We start from the raw sequence: 16,516 nt of genomic DNA, 5'->3' as shown, positions 1-16,516 counted from the left end.
GACTAAGTAGGTCCACAGCCTCTGACGCCAGAAAACCAAAAGTATCAAAAGCAAATGGGATAAAAACGTGTTGGTTGTCAAGGCACGCTTTCTCATGCTTGATCACTTTACCCGAAGCAACCTTTAAAGCAGCCTGACCCACTGTGAAACACTACTCCCTAAACCCACAAGCGGGGAAACCCCTGTTAGATCCACACAGGTGTGTTTTCCTTATCTTTATCTAAAATTAATAAATAACTTCAATTATGAAATTTAGACCCTTTTTTTTTACTTGTAACTTAAAGTTTTTCATCTTTTGCAATTTAATCCCAACTCATTTTCATTTTCAATTTTGGTCCACCATGCTTTTCATCTTTCTCAAGTTTTTCGTTTCATTCTAAATTTTGTGAGTTAACGCACCGCAACGTCCGTGTGGGGTTCAACATTTTTTCGTATATTTTTTCCCGTTTGACTGGCCCATCGCGTCATATCTATTTTTTTGCGTTTGACAAGTCCTGGATGGACTTAGTTATTTTTTTCTATGTTTTACGTTTCGGTTTAATTTCTCAGCAACGAGTGTGCGTGATTCAAAGATTTTATGTCTGCTTTTCGCTCGGCGTTGTTTTTTCCCGTTTTTATTTATTTTGTTTTTACGAGCTTTTCCGGTGTTGGTGGCCGCTGACAATGGTATAATATTACTACTACTTAACACAGTTTGATGACAACCGCTCAACACATGGGCTTAATACTAGTTCTCTTATATATGGAATAAAGGCCAAGGCTTTTAGGCCGGCCCACACAAACTCGACAGCTACGCGTAATAGCTCCAACCTAGCTCCTAAGCCCAACTACAAGCTATCTCCTGAACTCCTACAAGCCCAATGACATCCAGCCCATAATAACTTGTATTTTATTTTGTACTTCACAAATAATCACAAAATAAATAAAAACCAAAACATACATTTAGTCATTGAGATGAAAAGATTATGTTATATTTTTAGGCAAAAGATCAAATACAAATAATCTTAACATACTAAACATACAAATTGAAGGAAAACCCAAAAAGACAAGGTGGCATTTTTGTAATTACCACCAACTATCAAAGTTACAACAAAAAATACCTAAAAAAACACAAATTTTTTTTTAACATTTTTATTAAAAAATCGCTACATTTCGTTAGCAAAATACATATATATATATATATATATATATATATATATATATATATATATATATATATATATATATATAGGGAGCCGCTAGAATGAGAACCACCTCGAGTTGTAAGAACCGCGAGAACTACACCCCACAGAGCGCCGTTCGCCGCGATTTTTTTTTTACAAGTAGATGTGTGCATTATAAACACGGCCGTAAAAAATCACGGCGAACGGCGCTCCGTGGGGTGTACTTTTTTACACCTCAAGTTTGGTGAAAAAAAAAAGAAAAAAGAAAAAAAATTAAAAAACACCAAACTTGAGGTGTAAAAAAGTACACCCCACGGAGCGCCGTTCGCCGTGATTTTTTACGGCCGTGTTTATAATGCACACATCTACTTGTAAAAAAAAATCGCGGCGAACGGCGCTCCGTGGGGTGTAGTTCTTGCGGTTCTTACAACTCGGGGTGGTTCTCATTCTAGCAGCCCCCTATATATATATATATATATATATATATATATATATATATATATATATATATATATATATATATATATATATATATATATATATATATATGGCTGCTACTAAAAGTAGCGATTTTTTAATAAAAAATGTTAAAAAATAAAATAATTTGTGTGTTTTTTTATTTTTTTAGATTTTTTTAGGTTTTTTGGGGGGTTTAGTTTTTAGCATTTTAGCTTGGGTGGGGGGAGGGGGGGGGGTTAGGTTTTTTTAGGTTTTTGGGGGTGTGGGGGGGGGGTTAGGTTTTTTTTACGGTTTTGGGGGGGGGTGGGGGGTTTAGGTTTTTTTGGGGGGTGGGGGGAGTGGTTAGGTTTTTTTAGGTATATTTGTAGAGTAACTTTGATAGTTATTGATAATTACAAAAATGCCACCTTGTCTTTTTGAGTTTTCCTTCAATTTGTATGTTTAGTATGTTAAGATTATTTGTACAAGAACTTTACCCTATATTTTTAACATGATACACTTCTAATAAAGAATATCTCAACCTACATGTTATGATTAACTTTATATGATTTTGCAATTTAGTTCAAAATTGATTCATCGTTACCGATTTGAGTATAAATTTCGACCCAAACCGTTAGTACAGTCACTTTTCTTGTTAGTAAACTAATTTAATCACTTAGAAAATGTTAAAACATCAATTTTAGTGATTTTAAAATGAACCTAGGGGCTTGAGGTACCTACCAAGAGGAATAGAGAGAACTCCTCTAGTGAAAATAGTAAATAATAGCCTGTCAACACTTGAGTTTCATACTAGGGCACTAAATTCTAAGTCTTCAAATAAATATCAATGAACATAGTTTAACTTGGTATAACAATATTTTACCGCAAAACTCAATAATTTAAAATGGTATTTTATTTTATATATTAAGTCCATCCAAACATATTTCACTTAAATGTTATTATAACTATATCAAATTTTGGGGTGTTACAACATAACACATTAACACCCATATCGATTTAGATTTGGATTTTGATTAGGGCTAGTGGTTGGGTTTTGATCACTGTTGAGAGAAGAAAATCAAGAAACAAAGGCCATAGTGGCTTTGATTAGGGGTGATAATGGGTCGATTTTGAGTAATTTGGTGTGTCACATAATACTCATTTCAAAATTGTAAAAGTGTTAAATTAATCTTATACCAAGTCTTGCACATGAATACTCACTACGAATGTTTCTGTTTGTCCATCTCTAGCGTCTAGTTGGAGGTAGTTGTAGAGGTCGATCGGTAGAGCCAGATTTAAAAGAGACAGGAGGAGGAAGTATCGTGTTGACTTGATAATTTACAATAATAAATGACGCCTTATACATCATTTACACCTCGCCAAATTTATCATGAACTACTACTATTATCGATCATGAGTGAAAATTAATAAACTATAAGAAAGGTATATTTTTATAATTTTACAACTTTACGCTTTATGTGTTTATGTATATAAATCACCCATACACTTTCACTTTAAGATCGAGTATGTCAAGCTAATATCGAAAGTATTGAGTCAACTAATAAACTAAGTCGAGGCAAGGCGAGTGATGTATTCATCAAGTTGGGTTGTAGCTTGAATATCTTCAAAAACAGAATCGACAAGTACTCGAGAATTTTTGCTTCAAACTTTAGGATCGAATTAAGATTAAGCTTAGACAATATACTTGATTGTAACGTGTAGAGATGTCAGTTTTGATGAAAATTATGAATCAAGCCACTAACCATGACTTTGATAAATGAAAACCAAAGCCGTAACAGTGTTAACGCTTTGAAAAGGTTATTTAACTTTCTTTTATCAAAATCATTAGTTTGTAACAAAGTTTCTAACATGATAAAGAGATGTTTTATAAATATATTACATATAGATAACCATACCCCTTCAGTGATGGCCAGCTCCAGTTCCAAGCTGCCAGCCAGCCGGACCATCAAAATGCCAAAACCAAGCTGAATAATTTTAAAACCGTCGAAAAACTTGCTTCGGTTTGGACGGTTTTGTTAGTTAAGAAGACCAAATCAAATAGCACATGAATAAAAACATGAATAATAAGTAATGCAGGCTTATTAATAAATTTATATTATACGAAAAAGGTTCTTCACCTGTAAGTTCCAACTAAGAATTTATAAATATACTCGAAAACTATAAAAAAACAAACAAACGCCCAAACTTATTACAAACTCTTTAACGCATATATATATATGTATGTATCTATCTATCAATCACTCTATAGATGTTTTTAAAACCCAAAACTCAATCCAATAATCTGCAGATAAACCAATCAGATGAGGCCATTAAACTTAAGCCTAATGTAACTGGTGTTACCCAACATAAACAAGAAAAAGATAGCAGCAACAGCAAGAGCCCATTTCCCCCATTGTTGCCACCGCTTCCGGTTTCGGTTCACGAGTGGTGGCGGGATGGGCTTCGGTTTCAACTGCTGCTGCTGCTTTATGACATGTGGTGGTGGTGGTGGTGCTGTTTTTTTCTTACTCTTCTCCTTCGAAACGATTTCGGTATCTTTAGTCGCCGCCTCGTTTGCACTCTCTGAGCTTGCCACCACCGCTTCTTCTCTGTTTACGCCTTCATCTCCGCCGCCTGTCTTCTTCTTTTCCTTCTTTCTCAGTCTCTTCTCCCTCTCCTGCACAAACTCACATTATATATATTATAAATATGCTATTTGTCCCATCAACCAACTTTGGCCCCTCAACTTTGAGATTAACCAACTTTAGCCCCTCAACTTTATTAATGACATGTTTAGCCCCTTAACTTTGGTAATAACATGTTTAGCCCCTGAACTTTAAAAATGACATGTTTAGCATTTAATAATAAACAACTTTAGCCCCTCAACTTTAATAATGACATGTTTAGCCTCTCAACTTTATTAATGACGTGTTAGCCCCTCAACTTTATAAATGACATGTTTAGCCCTTCAACTTTAATAATAAACAACTTTAGCCCCTCAACTCTAATATTGGCATGTTTAGCCCCTTAACTAAAACATCAAACAACTTTAACTCTCATAATTTGCTTATTCTTATCTATGTTCCGAACCTGCTGCGATGCGCGGGTGGTAACCCACTAGTTATTAATTAAATTACTATTATCTTACTTGTATTAGGTATATCGAGTAAACAGAAAAAAACAAATAATGGTTGAAACATACCTTTTCTTTTTGCTCAGCTTCCCTGCGGGCCCGCAGCTCCGCTCTGATTTGGGCCTTTTCAGCGTTTCGTTTCTTCCTCTCGAGTGCCTCGAGTGCCTTAGCCTTTTCCTCCAGGCGGCGTTGCTCTTTCAACTTGGCGGCAATCTCTTCTTTCCTCAGTTCCTCAGCCTTTTTAGCCAACTCAGTCTCCTCTTTTGTCGGCGTATTCTCTTCCTCCTTTTTATTGTCGATCGCCAACTCGGTAACAACTGCCACGTCATCACTTTTCACACTCGTCGGTTTTGCAGCACCCTTGGTTTTCAATGTCTGGTGTTTTTGACCCGATACATTCTCAATAGATCTATTACTAGTATTACTACTACTATCTGCGTGCTTCTTTTCAGTAGATGAAACAACTGACACAGATTTCACTTCACCGGGAATAGAAACAGAAACTGCACTGTTATCAACTTTCTCATTCACATTACCGGGCAGTACAGGCGCCACGTCATCAGGAACGAGTGGCCCGCCATCCAGTGTCCGTTGTCGCCTGCTTGCATTTACATTGCACCTGCTGACATACTCTTTCCTGAACTCATCATTGTTGTTCCATTGTTCCATAAACGTCTCCACCTACAACGAGTGGCGTGTTAATCACAGCATTAAAAAATACCCGATTCCATGTAATTACAAGCGTATGTAACAAAATAAATTACTTAAATAATAACCTGATTTGCGCACAAACGATGAAGTGCATCTTTATTTCCATGTGATGCAAAATCCCTTGCTGCCATTAAATCTTCCTTGAACTGGCGGAAATTTTTGTTCTGTACATACAAGTAGCCAGAATTATTTATTATAACAATTATGCATATTCACTCATGAATTGCAAGTTATTATAACAATTATGCCTATTCACTCATGTATCTATATGATGCAAAAATTGAAAACATACCTTGTCATATGATAGTTTTCTCAAACTGTTTAACTGAGCATACGCATTTTGGCGAACATCATCTGCAGCTCTGAACCGAGCTTGGAGTTCTCTTTCCATTCTACTTTCCTCATTGTATGTTTTCCCAGCTGTTCGGACAGCAGCTTCAGCTTTTGAAGCCTTATCTTTTAACGATTCCAGTTCCTTTCTCAAAGTCTATATATAATAATAGTAATATTAAGATGAATTAAGAAGTATAAGAAAAACAAAAACAGTATTTGGTATTTGGTAACTTATAGGAAGGGGTTTTCATCTAAAACTGAATGCTCCTACCTTCATGCGTTCCTCATTTTGATCTTTCTGGTCTATAGCCTGTCGTATTTCTTCTGGGCTTCCCATATTAGACGCTAACTGTTCGCGTAGAGTCTTAAGCTGCTTAATCTCACGAATGAACTGTTTTTCATCTTTTAAAAGCAATGTTTCATGCTGTATCATCCGCTCCATATTTAATATCTGCTTCAAAAACATACACGCAAGGCATGATCAAAAAATGCCAGCTTATATGTTGAAAAGAGAAAGGAGTGAATCATAATTCATACCCTGCCATCAATATCTTCAACCGACATTGCATTTTTTAACCTGTTGATAACAACCTGGACCGCGTCTATTTCCTGTCGCTTTAATCTAACTAATCGCCTTGCTGCGGTTTCCTCCGTTTTTGCTGCATTATATGCCTCATTATGAGCTTTCAAACTTGCCTGTAGAAAAAAACATTACTCAAATTTCTAAATTTATATCGAAAATGGGAAACCAACAATTTAAAATTTTCTTACCCTTTTTTGTTGGATCTCCACTCGGATTGCGTCTCTAACACGTGTCTTCTCTTCAACTAGCAACTGTGCACTTCTAATCTGGTCCCGAAGGTTTTCATCCTCGCATCTAGGTATCTTTATCAAGAAGTTATATGGTAAAACCTCATCTACTTCATTCTGTACATCAATGGCATCGATAACAGAACCCTCTACGGATGAAGTAGGAATCTCGTCACTTTGAATGGCGTCAATGTCTTCGGCTTCTTCATTCTGTGTGTTATGAGTTGTCTCGTGACGCCCAATTGAGCCGAACTCAATCACAGCTCCACTGTTCACAATTGTGTCGGAGAAACTTAATGTGGAATGACCTCCAACTGGGACATTGTTAACTTCGTTTTCTTTTTCTTCAGCATCAGGGGAATCGATATTTTCGACCCCTGTTCCAGAATCCGTACCTTCAGCTGACATGTTCTCTGTAACCAGATGAGGTACAGATTCATCAGGTGCATCCTTAACTTCAGCTCCTTTTACTTCAAAATCAGATGCATCGACATTTTCGACCCCAGTTCCACAATCCATACCTTCAGAAGATCTATCCTTTGTAACCACATGAGGTACATAATCTACAGTAGTAGAGAGTGAACCGTTGTCCTTAACTAGCAACTCACTGTTATTGCATTCAGATATCACGAGATCAACAGTTTCAATATTTCCAGAACTACCCTCCGGTTGGAAGCCTTCTTGAGGTTTATCGATTGAATCGCTAACTTCATATTGTGAAGCTGTATTCTCATGAATAATGGACTCGACGTTAGTTTCTGTTTCCAATGTTACTTCAGGCTCGTTAGCAGATTCTGTTGTGTTATTTTCCAAATTCAAATCATCTTCAGAGATGTCTGTAGCCGCTATATGAGATTCCCGGATCTCATCTTCTACTTTAACATGCTCTACTACTGTCAATTCATCAGGAGTAGAGAGTGAATCACTGTCCTTAACAACAAGCAACTCCCTGTTATTGTGTTCGGATATCACAAGATCAACAGTTTCAATATTTTCAGAACTTCCATCCGGTTGGAAGCCTTCTTGAGGTTTATCAATAGAATTGCTGACTTCATAATGTAAAGCTGTGCTCACATGAATAATGGACTCCTTGTTAGTTTCTTCAGCATCATTGGCAGATTCGGTTGTGTTATCCTCCAAGTTCAAATCATCTTCAACAATATCTGGAGCCACTATCTGAGATTCCCGAATCTCATCTTCTTCTTTGACATGCTCCTTCTTGTCTTCAGAAATCGCCTCAATTTCTACAGATTCTGTAACTTCAAGCGGTGTTTCTGAGCTTTCCTCCATTTGCTTCTCATGCTTCTCTTCTGATTTTTCCTTCTTGGCATTAACCATTAATGGTACGCTTATATCAGCCTCGGTTTCAGAAACTCCATTAAACTTTTCAGCTTGCCCATTGGCTGGGGCATCAGTGTTCTCAGACAGCAAAAGTCCCGAGGCTGGATTCTCTTCCGATTCTGTGCTTAATCCAATGTCTGTCACTTCAGTTTTATTGTTGTCAAATTGGCAAGGAACGGACACCGTCACACTTTGATGCTCAGTCTTTAACCCACCACCGACATAATTTGGCTCAGCTTCTACATTGATCTCTGAGGTGATAACTAAAACCTCTTGATGCTCTTCTGACTTTCCATCTACTTCCTCGGTATGACCACCACTAGGTTCTGACTCAACCGATGCTGAACATTCTTGGTTGTCAACTAAGTTGCCAATGGAATCTGACCCGTCAACTGACACTTCACCTTCTCGTTCCTTTTTTAGTCTTTCAAAAGATTCTGGCTCGTCTGCTGTAACATGACTAGCCAAAGCTTCAGATGGCCTACCAGACTCATCAACTGTTTGTTGACCTTCTTGTTCCTCCGTTGGACTTACAAAAGATTCTGACCGGTCAACTGAAACTTGGTATTCCAAATCCTCAGATGGCTTACCAGACTCATTGACTGTTACTTGACCTTCTTGATCTTCTGTTGGACTTGCATTAGATTCTGACCGGTCAGCTGAAACTTGGCATTCCAAATCCTCAGATGGCTTACCGGACTCATTGACTGTTATTTGACCTTCTTGTTCTTCTGTGGGACTTGCATTAGATTCTGACCCATTGGCTGAAACTTGGCATTCCAAATCCTCAGCTGGTTTACCAGACTCATCAACTGTTACTTGACCTTCTTGTTCCTCGGTTGGTCTTACAGTAGATTCTGATGCATCAGCTGTTACTTCGGATTCCAAATCTTCGGCCGGTTTAACAAATTCATCAACTGTTACTTGACCTTCTTGTTCCTCGGTTGGACTTACAGTATACTCTGATGCATCAGCTGTTACTTGGGATTCCAAATCTTCGGCCGGTTTGACAGACCCATCATCTGCCTTATCGGTTAAATTACTAATACACTCCGGCCCGTCATTAACCATCACTACACCATTTGTACTGCTAGTTGTATTGGGGGTAGATAATGACTCGTCTGTTATGTTGATTACATCAGGTGTAGTCAATGGCTGAGTGATCGTCACATCGGATGGATGAACAGTGGAATCCGACTCAGCGACTGTAACATGAGAACTCTCTATCGTGTTCGGAGTAGACTCTACATCAAAAGTAAACCCAGAACCAACACCGTCCATTTTGGTTTCAACGTTTTCAATCCCGTTACTATCATCCTCTTCTTCAGTACTCTTAACAACCGCCTGATCTTCCCCTGAGATCTTATCAACACCACCATTCACATCCTGAACAATAGCATTACTCTCTACCACCACCGAACGATCAACAGTAGATCCATTCTCGAGACTCACATCATCTTTAACAACATCTTCAACCTCAGACACATTACTCTCTAACGCCAACGGATCAACATATATCCCCCCATTCTCCACACCAAACTCTTCCTTCTTCACCTGGTCAACTCCATCAACCGAATCAGATTTACAATCAAACTCACCAGAACTCACCTCAACACCACCACCAACAAACACATACGACGAATCATCCGGATCATCCTTGACATCACCACCGACATAACCATTCACGTTACCATTACTATTACCATCACCACCGACATTATCATCAACAGTAACACCACACTTATCCTCAATCTCTACCTTACGCACTACATCATTACACACACACTCACCACCAGCCGTCATTGCCAAACAATCACAAATTCTACAAATTCAAATCACAAAATTAACACAATCACACAATTAAGCATCACCGACACTAAAATATGATCACATCTAGAATTAACAAATTCAATCACAACAAATTACAAAACTACAATAGATATCTAAAGGATCCGAATCGTACGTACCGGAAAGAGATTCGGATTCGGTGCGATCCAGATGCGTGAAATCAGATCGAACATAAACCGAATCTGAATCTGCCAGATCGAGTTGAACAACGGCAGTGAGGCAAAAGTGAGGTTGATGATGAGCAGAAAGCTAGGGTTTACGAGAATGCAGAAGTTTTAGGGAGGTGAATCGAAGAGGAAATAGGGGCGGGAGATCTGTCTCTCTCTCTCTCTCTCTAGATTCTCTCTCTAGAATTTCTGAAACACGCAGGGGAGAAAAAGAGAAAACCTTTTGGGCCTCTTTGTTCACGTCTCACTCAATGATTCGAACTCGGATGCATCATTATATCCAACTGTTTTTTTCATAGGTCTTCTTTTTTAATGTTATTTATTATTTTATTTTGTTGGAATTCTTTATGTTTATCGGTCTTTTATATTCATCTATAGGAATGGGATCAAATACAAACACTTAAGTTTGTAAGAACCGTAAGAACTAACACATAATTGACAAGTGTCCATTAATAAAAAATTAGTTTAGGGGTAATTTAGACCTTTTGACCATATTTATTTATAACTAATTAAAAATAATTACAAAAAATATAATCAGCACAACACTACATAATTAGCATAACATCCTTAATTGTTCTTCATTATCAGCACATCGTCCTCAATCGTTCTTCATTATCAACATAAACGACATTAGCACAACATCCTCAATCGTTCTCCATTATCAGCACACTAGATGTGCTGATTATATCTACTTTTGATGTTTGTTTGTATTATTTTGTAATTAACACATAATCAGCACGTTATCAGCACAATTATAAAACACCTTTTGTTAACTTTTTTAAAAATCACTTTTATAAATACAAAAGAGGTATAGCAATATGGTACTCATATTAAAGATAAAAAAATACTTGATTTTACGGTATATATTTTTTTTTAAATAATGAAGTATATAAAAGTTATTTTAGTTCAAAAAACCTTGGTGGAATTTGTATTTAATGGAAAATGGTCAAATGACTAGCAATTTTACAAAATTACCCATAATTTGTTAGTAGTAAGTTTTAATTATAAGGGTTTTATTTATAATCGATATCAACCCTTGATTTTAATTATCAATGGTTCAGATATGTTCTTACGGTTCTTATAATTAGCAGTGTTTGTACAGGATCTCAACCCTTTATCTATATTCGGTTAATATTATTTTTATATTTTTTATCATATATTATCTTTCTTAAAAAGGGTAATTTTATATAAATAAGGAATCATAAAAAGGATATTTTTCATATAAATAAGGAATCACTGTTAAATTCAAATATTTATTTTTTATTTTTAGAAATTTAATGAAGTGTAAAGTTGATGAAAAACTGAATGCTCATTGTTAGTCATTTGATGGGTGTAAAAATTCCGACGATTAATCACTCATCGGAGATTCACCAATTAATCAGTAGGCGGTCAATGACGTTCCTGTTCTGCCCAGATCCCTGCCAAATTTCTCCCGAAGTTATATATTCTCGTCAATTACTTAAAAAATGGGTCAATGAGGGGTTAAAACATGTCTACCTTAAAAAACTACATATAAAAAATGTTTGTGTATATAACTAAAAAAATACATATAAAAATAATGATTCGACTAATTCTGATTAACCGCTAATCGGTACCCCACTGACCGACTAACGCCTACCGATTCTTACAACACTACTTATTTCTAGCCCTTAGTTTTTTTTTTTTTTTTTTTAACGGCAAACAACAACATTTTATTCATCACCAAACTTTCGGACAATACAATGGTTAGTAAGCTACTAAGCCAACCACCTTTACATCATCGCCTAGAACATAATAAAACTACATACAATCCAAAACAGTATATTGATTAGTTATCTCTCAAATTCAAACCTCGTCCATTTTTCCCATTCTGTGTTTATCCGTTTCGGCCGAAATTTTACCCACATGAAGGAAATTGCTTGGGTCTCCCCGAAGATTGCTTCTAAGTTTATTCGTTTCCCACCGAAGATGTGCTCGTTCCTTGCTTTCAAAATCTCCCAACAGGTTGTCAAAAAAATTACTTGTATAAATTTTTTATTATGCTTATTAACCGTGTCGTTCTTGTGAAAGTTCAACAGGTCCTTTGTGCTAGTCGCATGAATCTGTTGTAGTCTACACCATGTGCTTATCCTTTGCCATATTTGTACAACCACATAACATCCTGTAAAAAGATGATCGACGTCCTCTTCTTCATCATTACACAGTTTACATATCGATGTGCCCGATAAAATTCCCTTTTTCTTTAACCCTTTCATAGTTGCTAACCGATCCTGAACTGCTCGCCACGCGAATATGTTAACCTTTTTTGGAACCAATTTGACTCATACAAGTGGATACAACGGGATAGCGTATCTGTTTAGTAGCGCTCGAGATGATGCTACCGAAAATGTACTGTCTTTTGCTGCTGCCCAACTCCATTTATCTGCCCGACCACCAAAATCAGCGGTCTGAATAATGCTCAAAAGCTGTTGCAGTTGCTCCCTTTGATTGTTAGTGCTCGGATTGCTCCTCCATTCCCAACCTGTCATACGTTCTTCTACAGTTATACATTTATTTCTTTCCAAGCCGAATAGCTCCGGGAACCTATTTTTTAGCGGACCCTCTCCGTTCCACCAATCCAGCCATAATCTGACCATTTTCCCATCCCTGACATCTCCTTTTATCATATTTTCTATCGCTAAATCGTATTTCTCAAGCTCCTTTCCCATTCTAACAATATTGTCCCATGTTCCGAGATGCCCTCTTTCACCGGTAGATATGATGTTGAATGTAACCATAAATGTATTGTTGTAATGGTTCTCCCCCAGAGTGTTTCATCTTCATGTTTGTATCGCCACCACCACTTAAGCAACAAGTTTATGTTCATGTCTTTTAAGTGACCTCAACCCTAGCCCTTAGTTTCTTGATATGACTTGTGTCAAACGTGTTGTGATTTTGGATAAGCTTTTAACTGTGGTTTTGGATAAGCTTTTAACTAGTATTAACTATCATTAAATGGTCACCTTGTGGTTTGGGGTAAGCTTTTAACTAGTATTAACTATCATTAAATGGTCACCTTTCTAGTTAAAGCATTTGATTTACAAGAACACTATTTGAGTGTTTGTATGTTCTAACATGGGTGTTTGTATACTTGAATTAATATGTGAAAACTTACATATATATTTATATATAATGTATAAATGTATAATTGTATATGTGTAGGTTCATTATACTTTTATGGTATACCCATGTGTATGAAACTTAATAAGGTAAGAGTGAGAAGGGGGAAATGAGGGAAATCAGTTAATTAAAAAGATAAATCAACTAAGCTTCAATGATTATACATTTTTATTTTATTTTTAATAATAGATAAGGGTATTAGAATGATTTTCTTAAGCACATGGAATATTATGTGGTTTTGAAAAGGATACCTTATACGCGCAAGGAAGCGCACACAGATAAAAATGTACCTTTTTGCGTGCTAAATGTAAGAATTGATTTGGGCAATTCATCCAACGATTAAGATAAACTTTAAGATTATATCATACAATAAAGAATGCATGTAATATACGTAATTATCTTATAAATAATTTATTCACTAAAAACATAATAAACATATTATATAAAATAAAAATAAATGTTGTATTTATTATTTTTTATGAATAATAAATATTTAGTTGCTTCATAAACACTTTTTTCCTTTTTAACTAAAAGAACAAGTAGTTGTTAAATATTTGAGACAGCTGCAAGCATTAAATTAGGATAAGAAGGAGCATATTGCAAGCAACATATTATAAAACATGTATTTTACAGCCTAGAAAAATCTGTAACTTAATCTTATCTTATATATAAATATAGGATAGGAAGTACTTCAACTGTATACTTTTATTAATTTATTTTATTTTTTTCTACATTTTTGTGACACAATGAATACACCAGTAATCTAATCTAAAAAGATTTATATATTTTAATTTTAATATAATTAATAAAACAAATCAAGCACTAAATATCATGTTTAAAAATAATATTTTGGGTTAGGCACAGACAGGAAATTAGGATATAAAAGTAGTCAAAGTCAAAAGAGTATAAGGGATTTACGGTGGGGTGCAATGCACCCAAACAAAACGTGAAGGAGCAGCTGTCATCCAACCATGTGATGACGTCATTCTGAACGCAATTGTTTCCGCGTCTTCATCGTTAATGTGAACCGGAGTTTTCTCCGCCTTATTCGTATCGTATCCCTTTTGCGTGCCCACTAAAATAATCCGGTTTATACAATTTTTTTTCAAACCACTACTATTTTATTAAAAAAAAAAACAAATAAAACAGAACATAGGAGTTAACAGGTTGCTCAGAATCCCAAAAAAAACTAAAAATTACATAATTATATCTCTAATATTAAAATCTCAAAATCAAATAAAATAGCCAATAGAAAGCTAAGAATCCTAAAAAAACTAAAAATTGCATAATTATAACTCTAATATTAAAATCTCATCATCTCTCCCAATCAAAACTTGCATATGTGGATCTACACTTTAACCACATGAAAAACTCCTCTTTAATTCTATCGACAATATGATCCACCCGCACCTTCCTCCCGTCGAATATCCTCTCATTTCTTGATTTCCAAATAATCCACAAAGCCGCAAACAAAATAACACAAATGGTTTTTTTTCCATTTGTTAGAACCTTTCCACTTATGAATCCACTCTAGGATATCCACAATCGAATTAAAATGGCCATCAGTTGGAAGTTTGAGCAACACCCAAATGTTCCACCATACAGCACTAGAAACCGAGCACGAAACCAATAAATGTTCCACATTCTCACTTTCATATCCACATAACCCACACAATCGAGTCTTCCACATGGATACCCCTCTTTTCAAGACTTTGCTTCACCGCGATCCTGCCATTCGTAGCCCTCCAAACAAAAAAAAAAACACACCTTTCTTGGAGCCAACCCAATCCATTCAAAACGTCCCACTTCCACTTTAACTCTGATTATCTCAGTTATTACCTCTCTAAATTTGGCCACTGAGAATTCCCTTATCCTCCCATTTTCAACAAAACCTAACTTTTCAGGCTCACACACCTCCGCATTTCACAATATCCATCTTTGCTTTAATAAGATCCTTCCAAATACCTTTGATACTTTTCTTAATCAGCACCCCATCCTCTTCCCCTCCACTCCCATGAATAGCGTTAACTACCTTCGCTCAAAGATGAGTTTGTTGATTCTTAAACCTACACCACCACTTCATAAGAAGAGCCCAATTAAGACTTCTTATCTCACCCACACCCAAACCACCTAAAGGCTTAGGTGTCACATTCTTATCCCAACCCACCCATCTCATTTTGCTTCTCGGCCCCGTCTTTCCCCAAATAAAATCCCTACGAATTCCTTCTAAAGTTTTAACAACCTTCGTGGGTGCTTTAAAAAGAGAAAAATAATACGAAGACATACTACCAAGCACCTACTTAGCTAATGTAATTCGCCCTTCCATGGATAACATTTTTGCCTTCCATCTAGATAGTTTCTTTGTGACTTTATCAATAATCGGCCTCCAAGCTTTCACCCATTTCACATTTTTGCCAATAGGGAGGCCAAGAAACTTAAACGAAATAGACCCCACAACACAATTAAATTTTTTCGCCACACTAGTAACCATCTCATCATCCACCCTCACCCCCATAAGATTGCTTTTATTTAAATTTACCTTTAACCCTGAGACAAGGTAAATGACTCAAAGGATTCTCTTCAAATTCAAAATATTCTTCTCCTTCCACATGCCCAAAAAAAATAACATCATCAGCATAACATAAATGAGACAAAACCGGTCCACCATTCTGAAGAGCCACCCCCTCGTAAAGCCCATGTACCATAGCTTTCTTCATGAAACCCTCCAAAGCGTCTAAGGCCAAAATGAACAAGAATGGAGACAAAGGATCCCTTTCATGAAGTCCCCTTTTCAAATGGAATTCTTTAGTTGGTGAACCATTAACTAAGACGGACGCCATATTAGACGAAAGATAAGCTTTAATCCACCTCCTCCATCTTTTTGGAAAACCCATAAGTTTTAAATTATTCAACAAAAAAAAAATCCAATTTACTGAATCGTAAGCTTTCTCAAAGTCAACTTTGAAAAGCATAACTTTCACCCCATGCTTTTTTGCCCATGAAATAACTTACTCACTATAAATGGACCATCGAATATGTTTCTATTCTCCACAAAAGCCGATTGAGTCATAGAAGAAATCGAAGGCATAACCCCTTTTAGTATATTGGCAAGCACTTTAGCAATCACTTTATATACAGTCCCAATCCCAATGAGCGAAATAGGTCTAAAAGCCGACAATGACATGGGATCATTAATCTTAGGAATTAGAGTAAAAAATGAAGAGTTGCATCCAAAATTAATCCACCCCATTTCATAAAATTGGTACATCAATTCCATGAATTTAGGTTTAAGAAGGTCCCAAAACCACCTCACAAACAAAAAACAAAAAACCATTAGGACCCGGTGCCTTATCTCCCTCTGAAAGGGTAAGGTCCCAAAAACCTTGCACAAGTGCTTGAGACCATACCACAACCTCGTCAATAAGCTCTCTTTA

The 16,516-nt window shown here is 36.3% G+C and overlaps 1 protein-coding gene across 1 annotated transcript; it reads right to left on the bottom strand.

Annotated features, from left to right (window-relative positions):
* Window positions 1–3,693: 3,693 nt before the first annotated feature.
* On the bottom strand, window positions 3,694–10,198 carry LOC110869076. The gene is made up of 8 exons (XM_022118371.2): window positions 9,897–10,198; window positions 6,550–9,751; window positions 6,316–6,474; window positions 6,050–6,229; window positions 5,738–5,932; window positions 5,511–5,609; window positions 4,804–5,415; window positions 3,694–4,278 (listed from the first exon to the last, which is right to left on the bottom strand). Exons 2-8 carry the CDS (start codon window positions 9,730–9,732, stop codon window positions 3,919–3,921), a joined length of 4,788 nt encoding a protein of 1,595 aa, XP_021974063.1. The 5' UTR covers window positions 9,733–9,751; window positions 9,897–10,198; the 3' UTR covers window positions 3,694–3,918.
* Between the last annotated feature and the right edge of the window lie 6,318 nt (window positions 10,199–16,516).

The sequence above is a fragment of the Helianthus annuus genome, chromosome 12 (assembly GCF_002127325.2).
Source record: "Helianthus annuus cultivar XRQ/B chromosome 12, HanXRQr2.0-SUNRISE, whole genome shotgun sequence".
In the NCBI taxonomy this organism is placed as follows: Eukaryota; Viridiplantae; Streptophyta; class Magnoliopsida; order Asterales; family Asteraceae; genus Helianthus; species Helianthus annuus.
Note: the sequence above shows the minus strand (reverse complement) of the source record. Positions and strands in the feature narration are given on the sequence as shown.

Excerpts from the sequence above, each read along its gene's own strand:
- LOC110869076 (XM_022118371.2), bottom strand. The coding sequence starts at position 9,732 with ATGACGGCTGGTGGTGAGTGTGTGTGTAATGATGTAGTGCGTAAGGTA. Across the intron at positions 5,610-5,737 it reads GAAAACTATCATATGACAAG|AACAAAAATTTCCGCCAGTT; the intron begins GTATGTTTTCAA and ends TTGTATGTACAG. Across the intron at positions 4,279-4,803 it reads AAGCTGAGCAAAAAGAAAAG|GAGAGGGAGAAGAGACTGAG; the intron begins GTATGTTTCAAC and ends GAGTTTGTGCAG.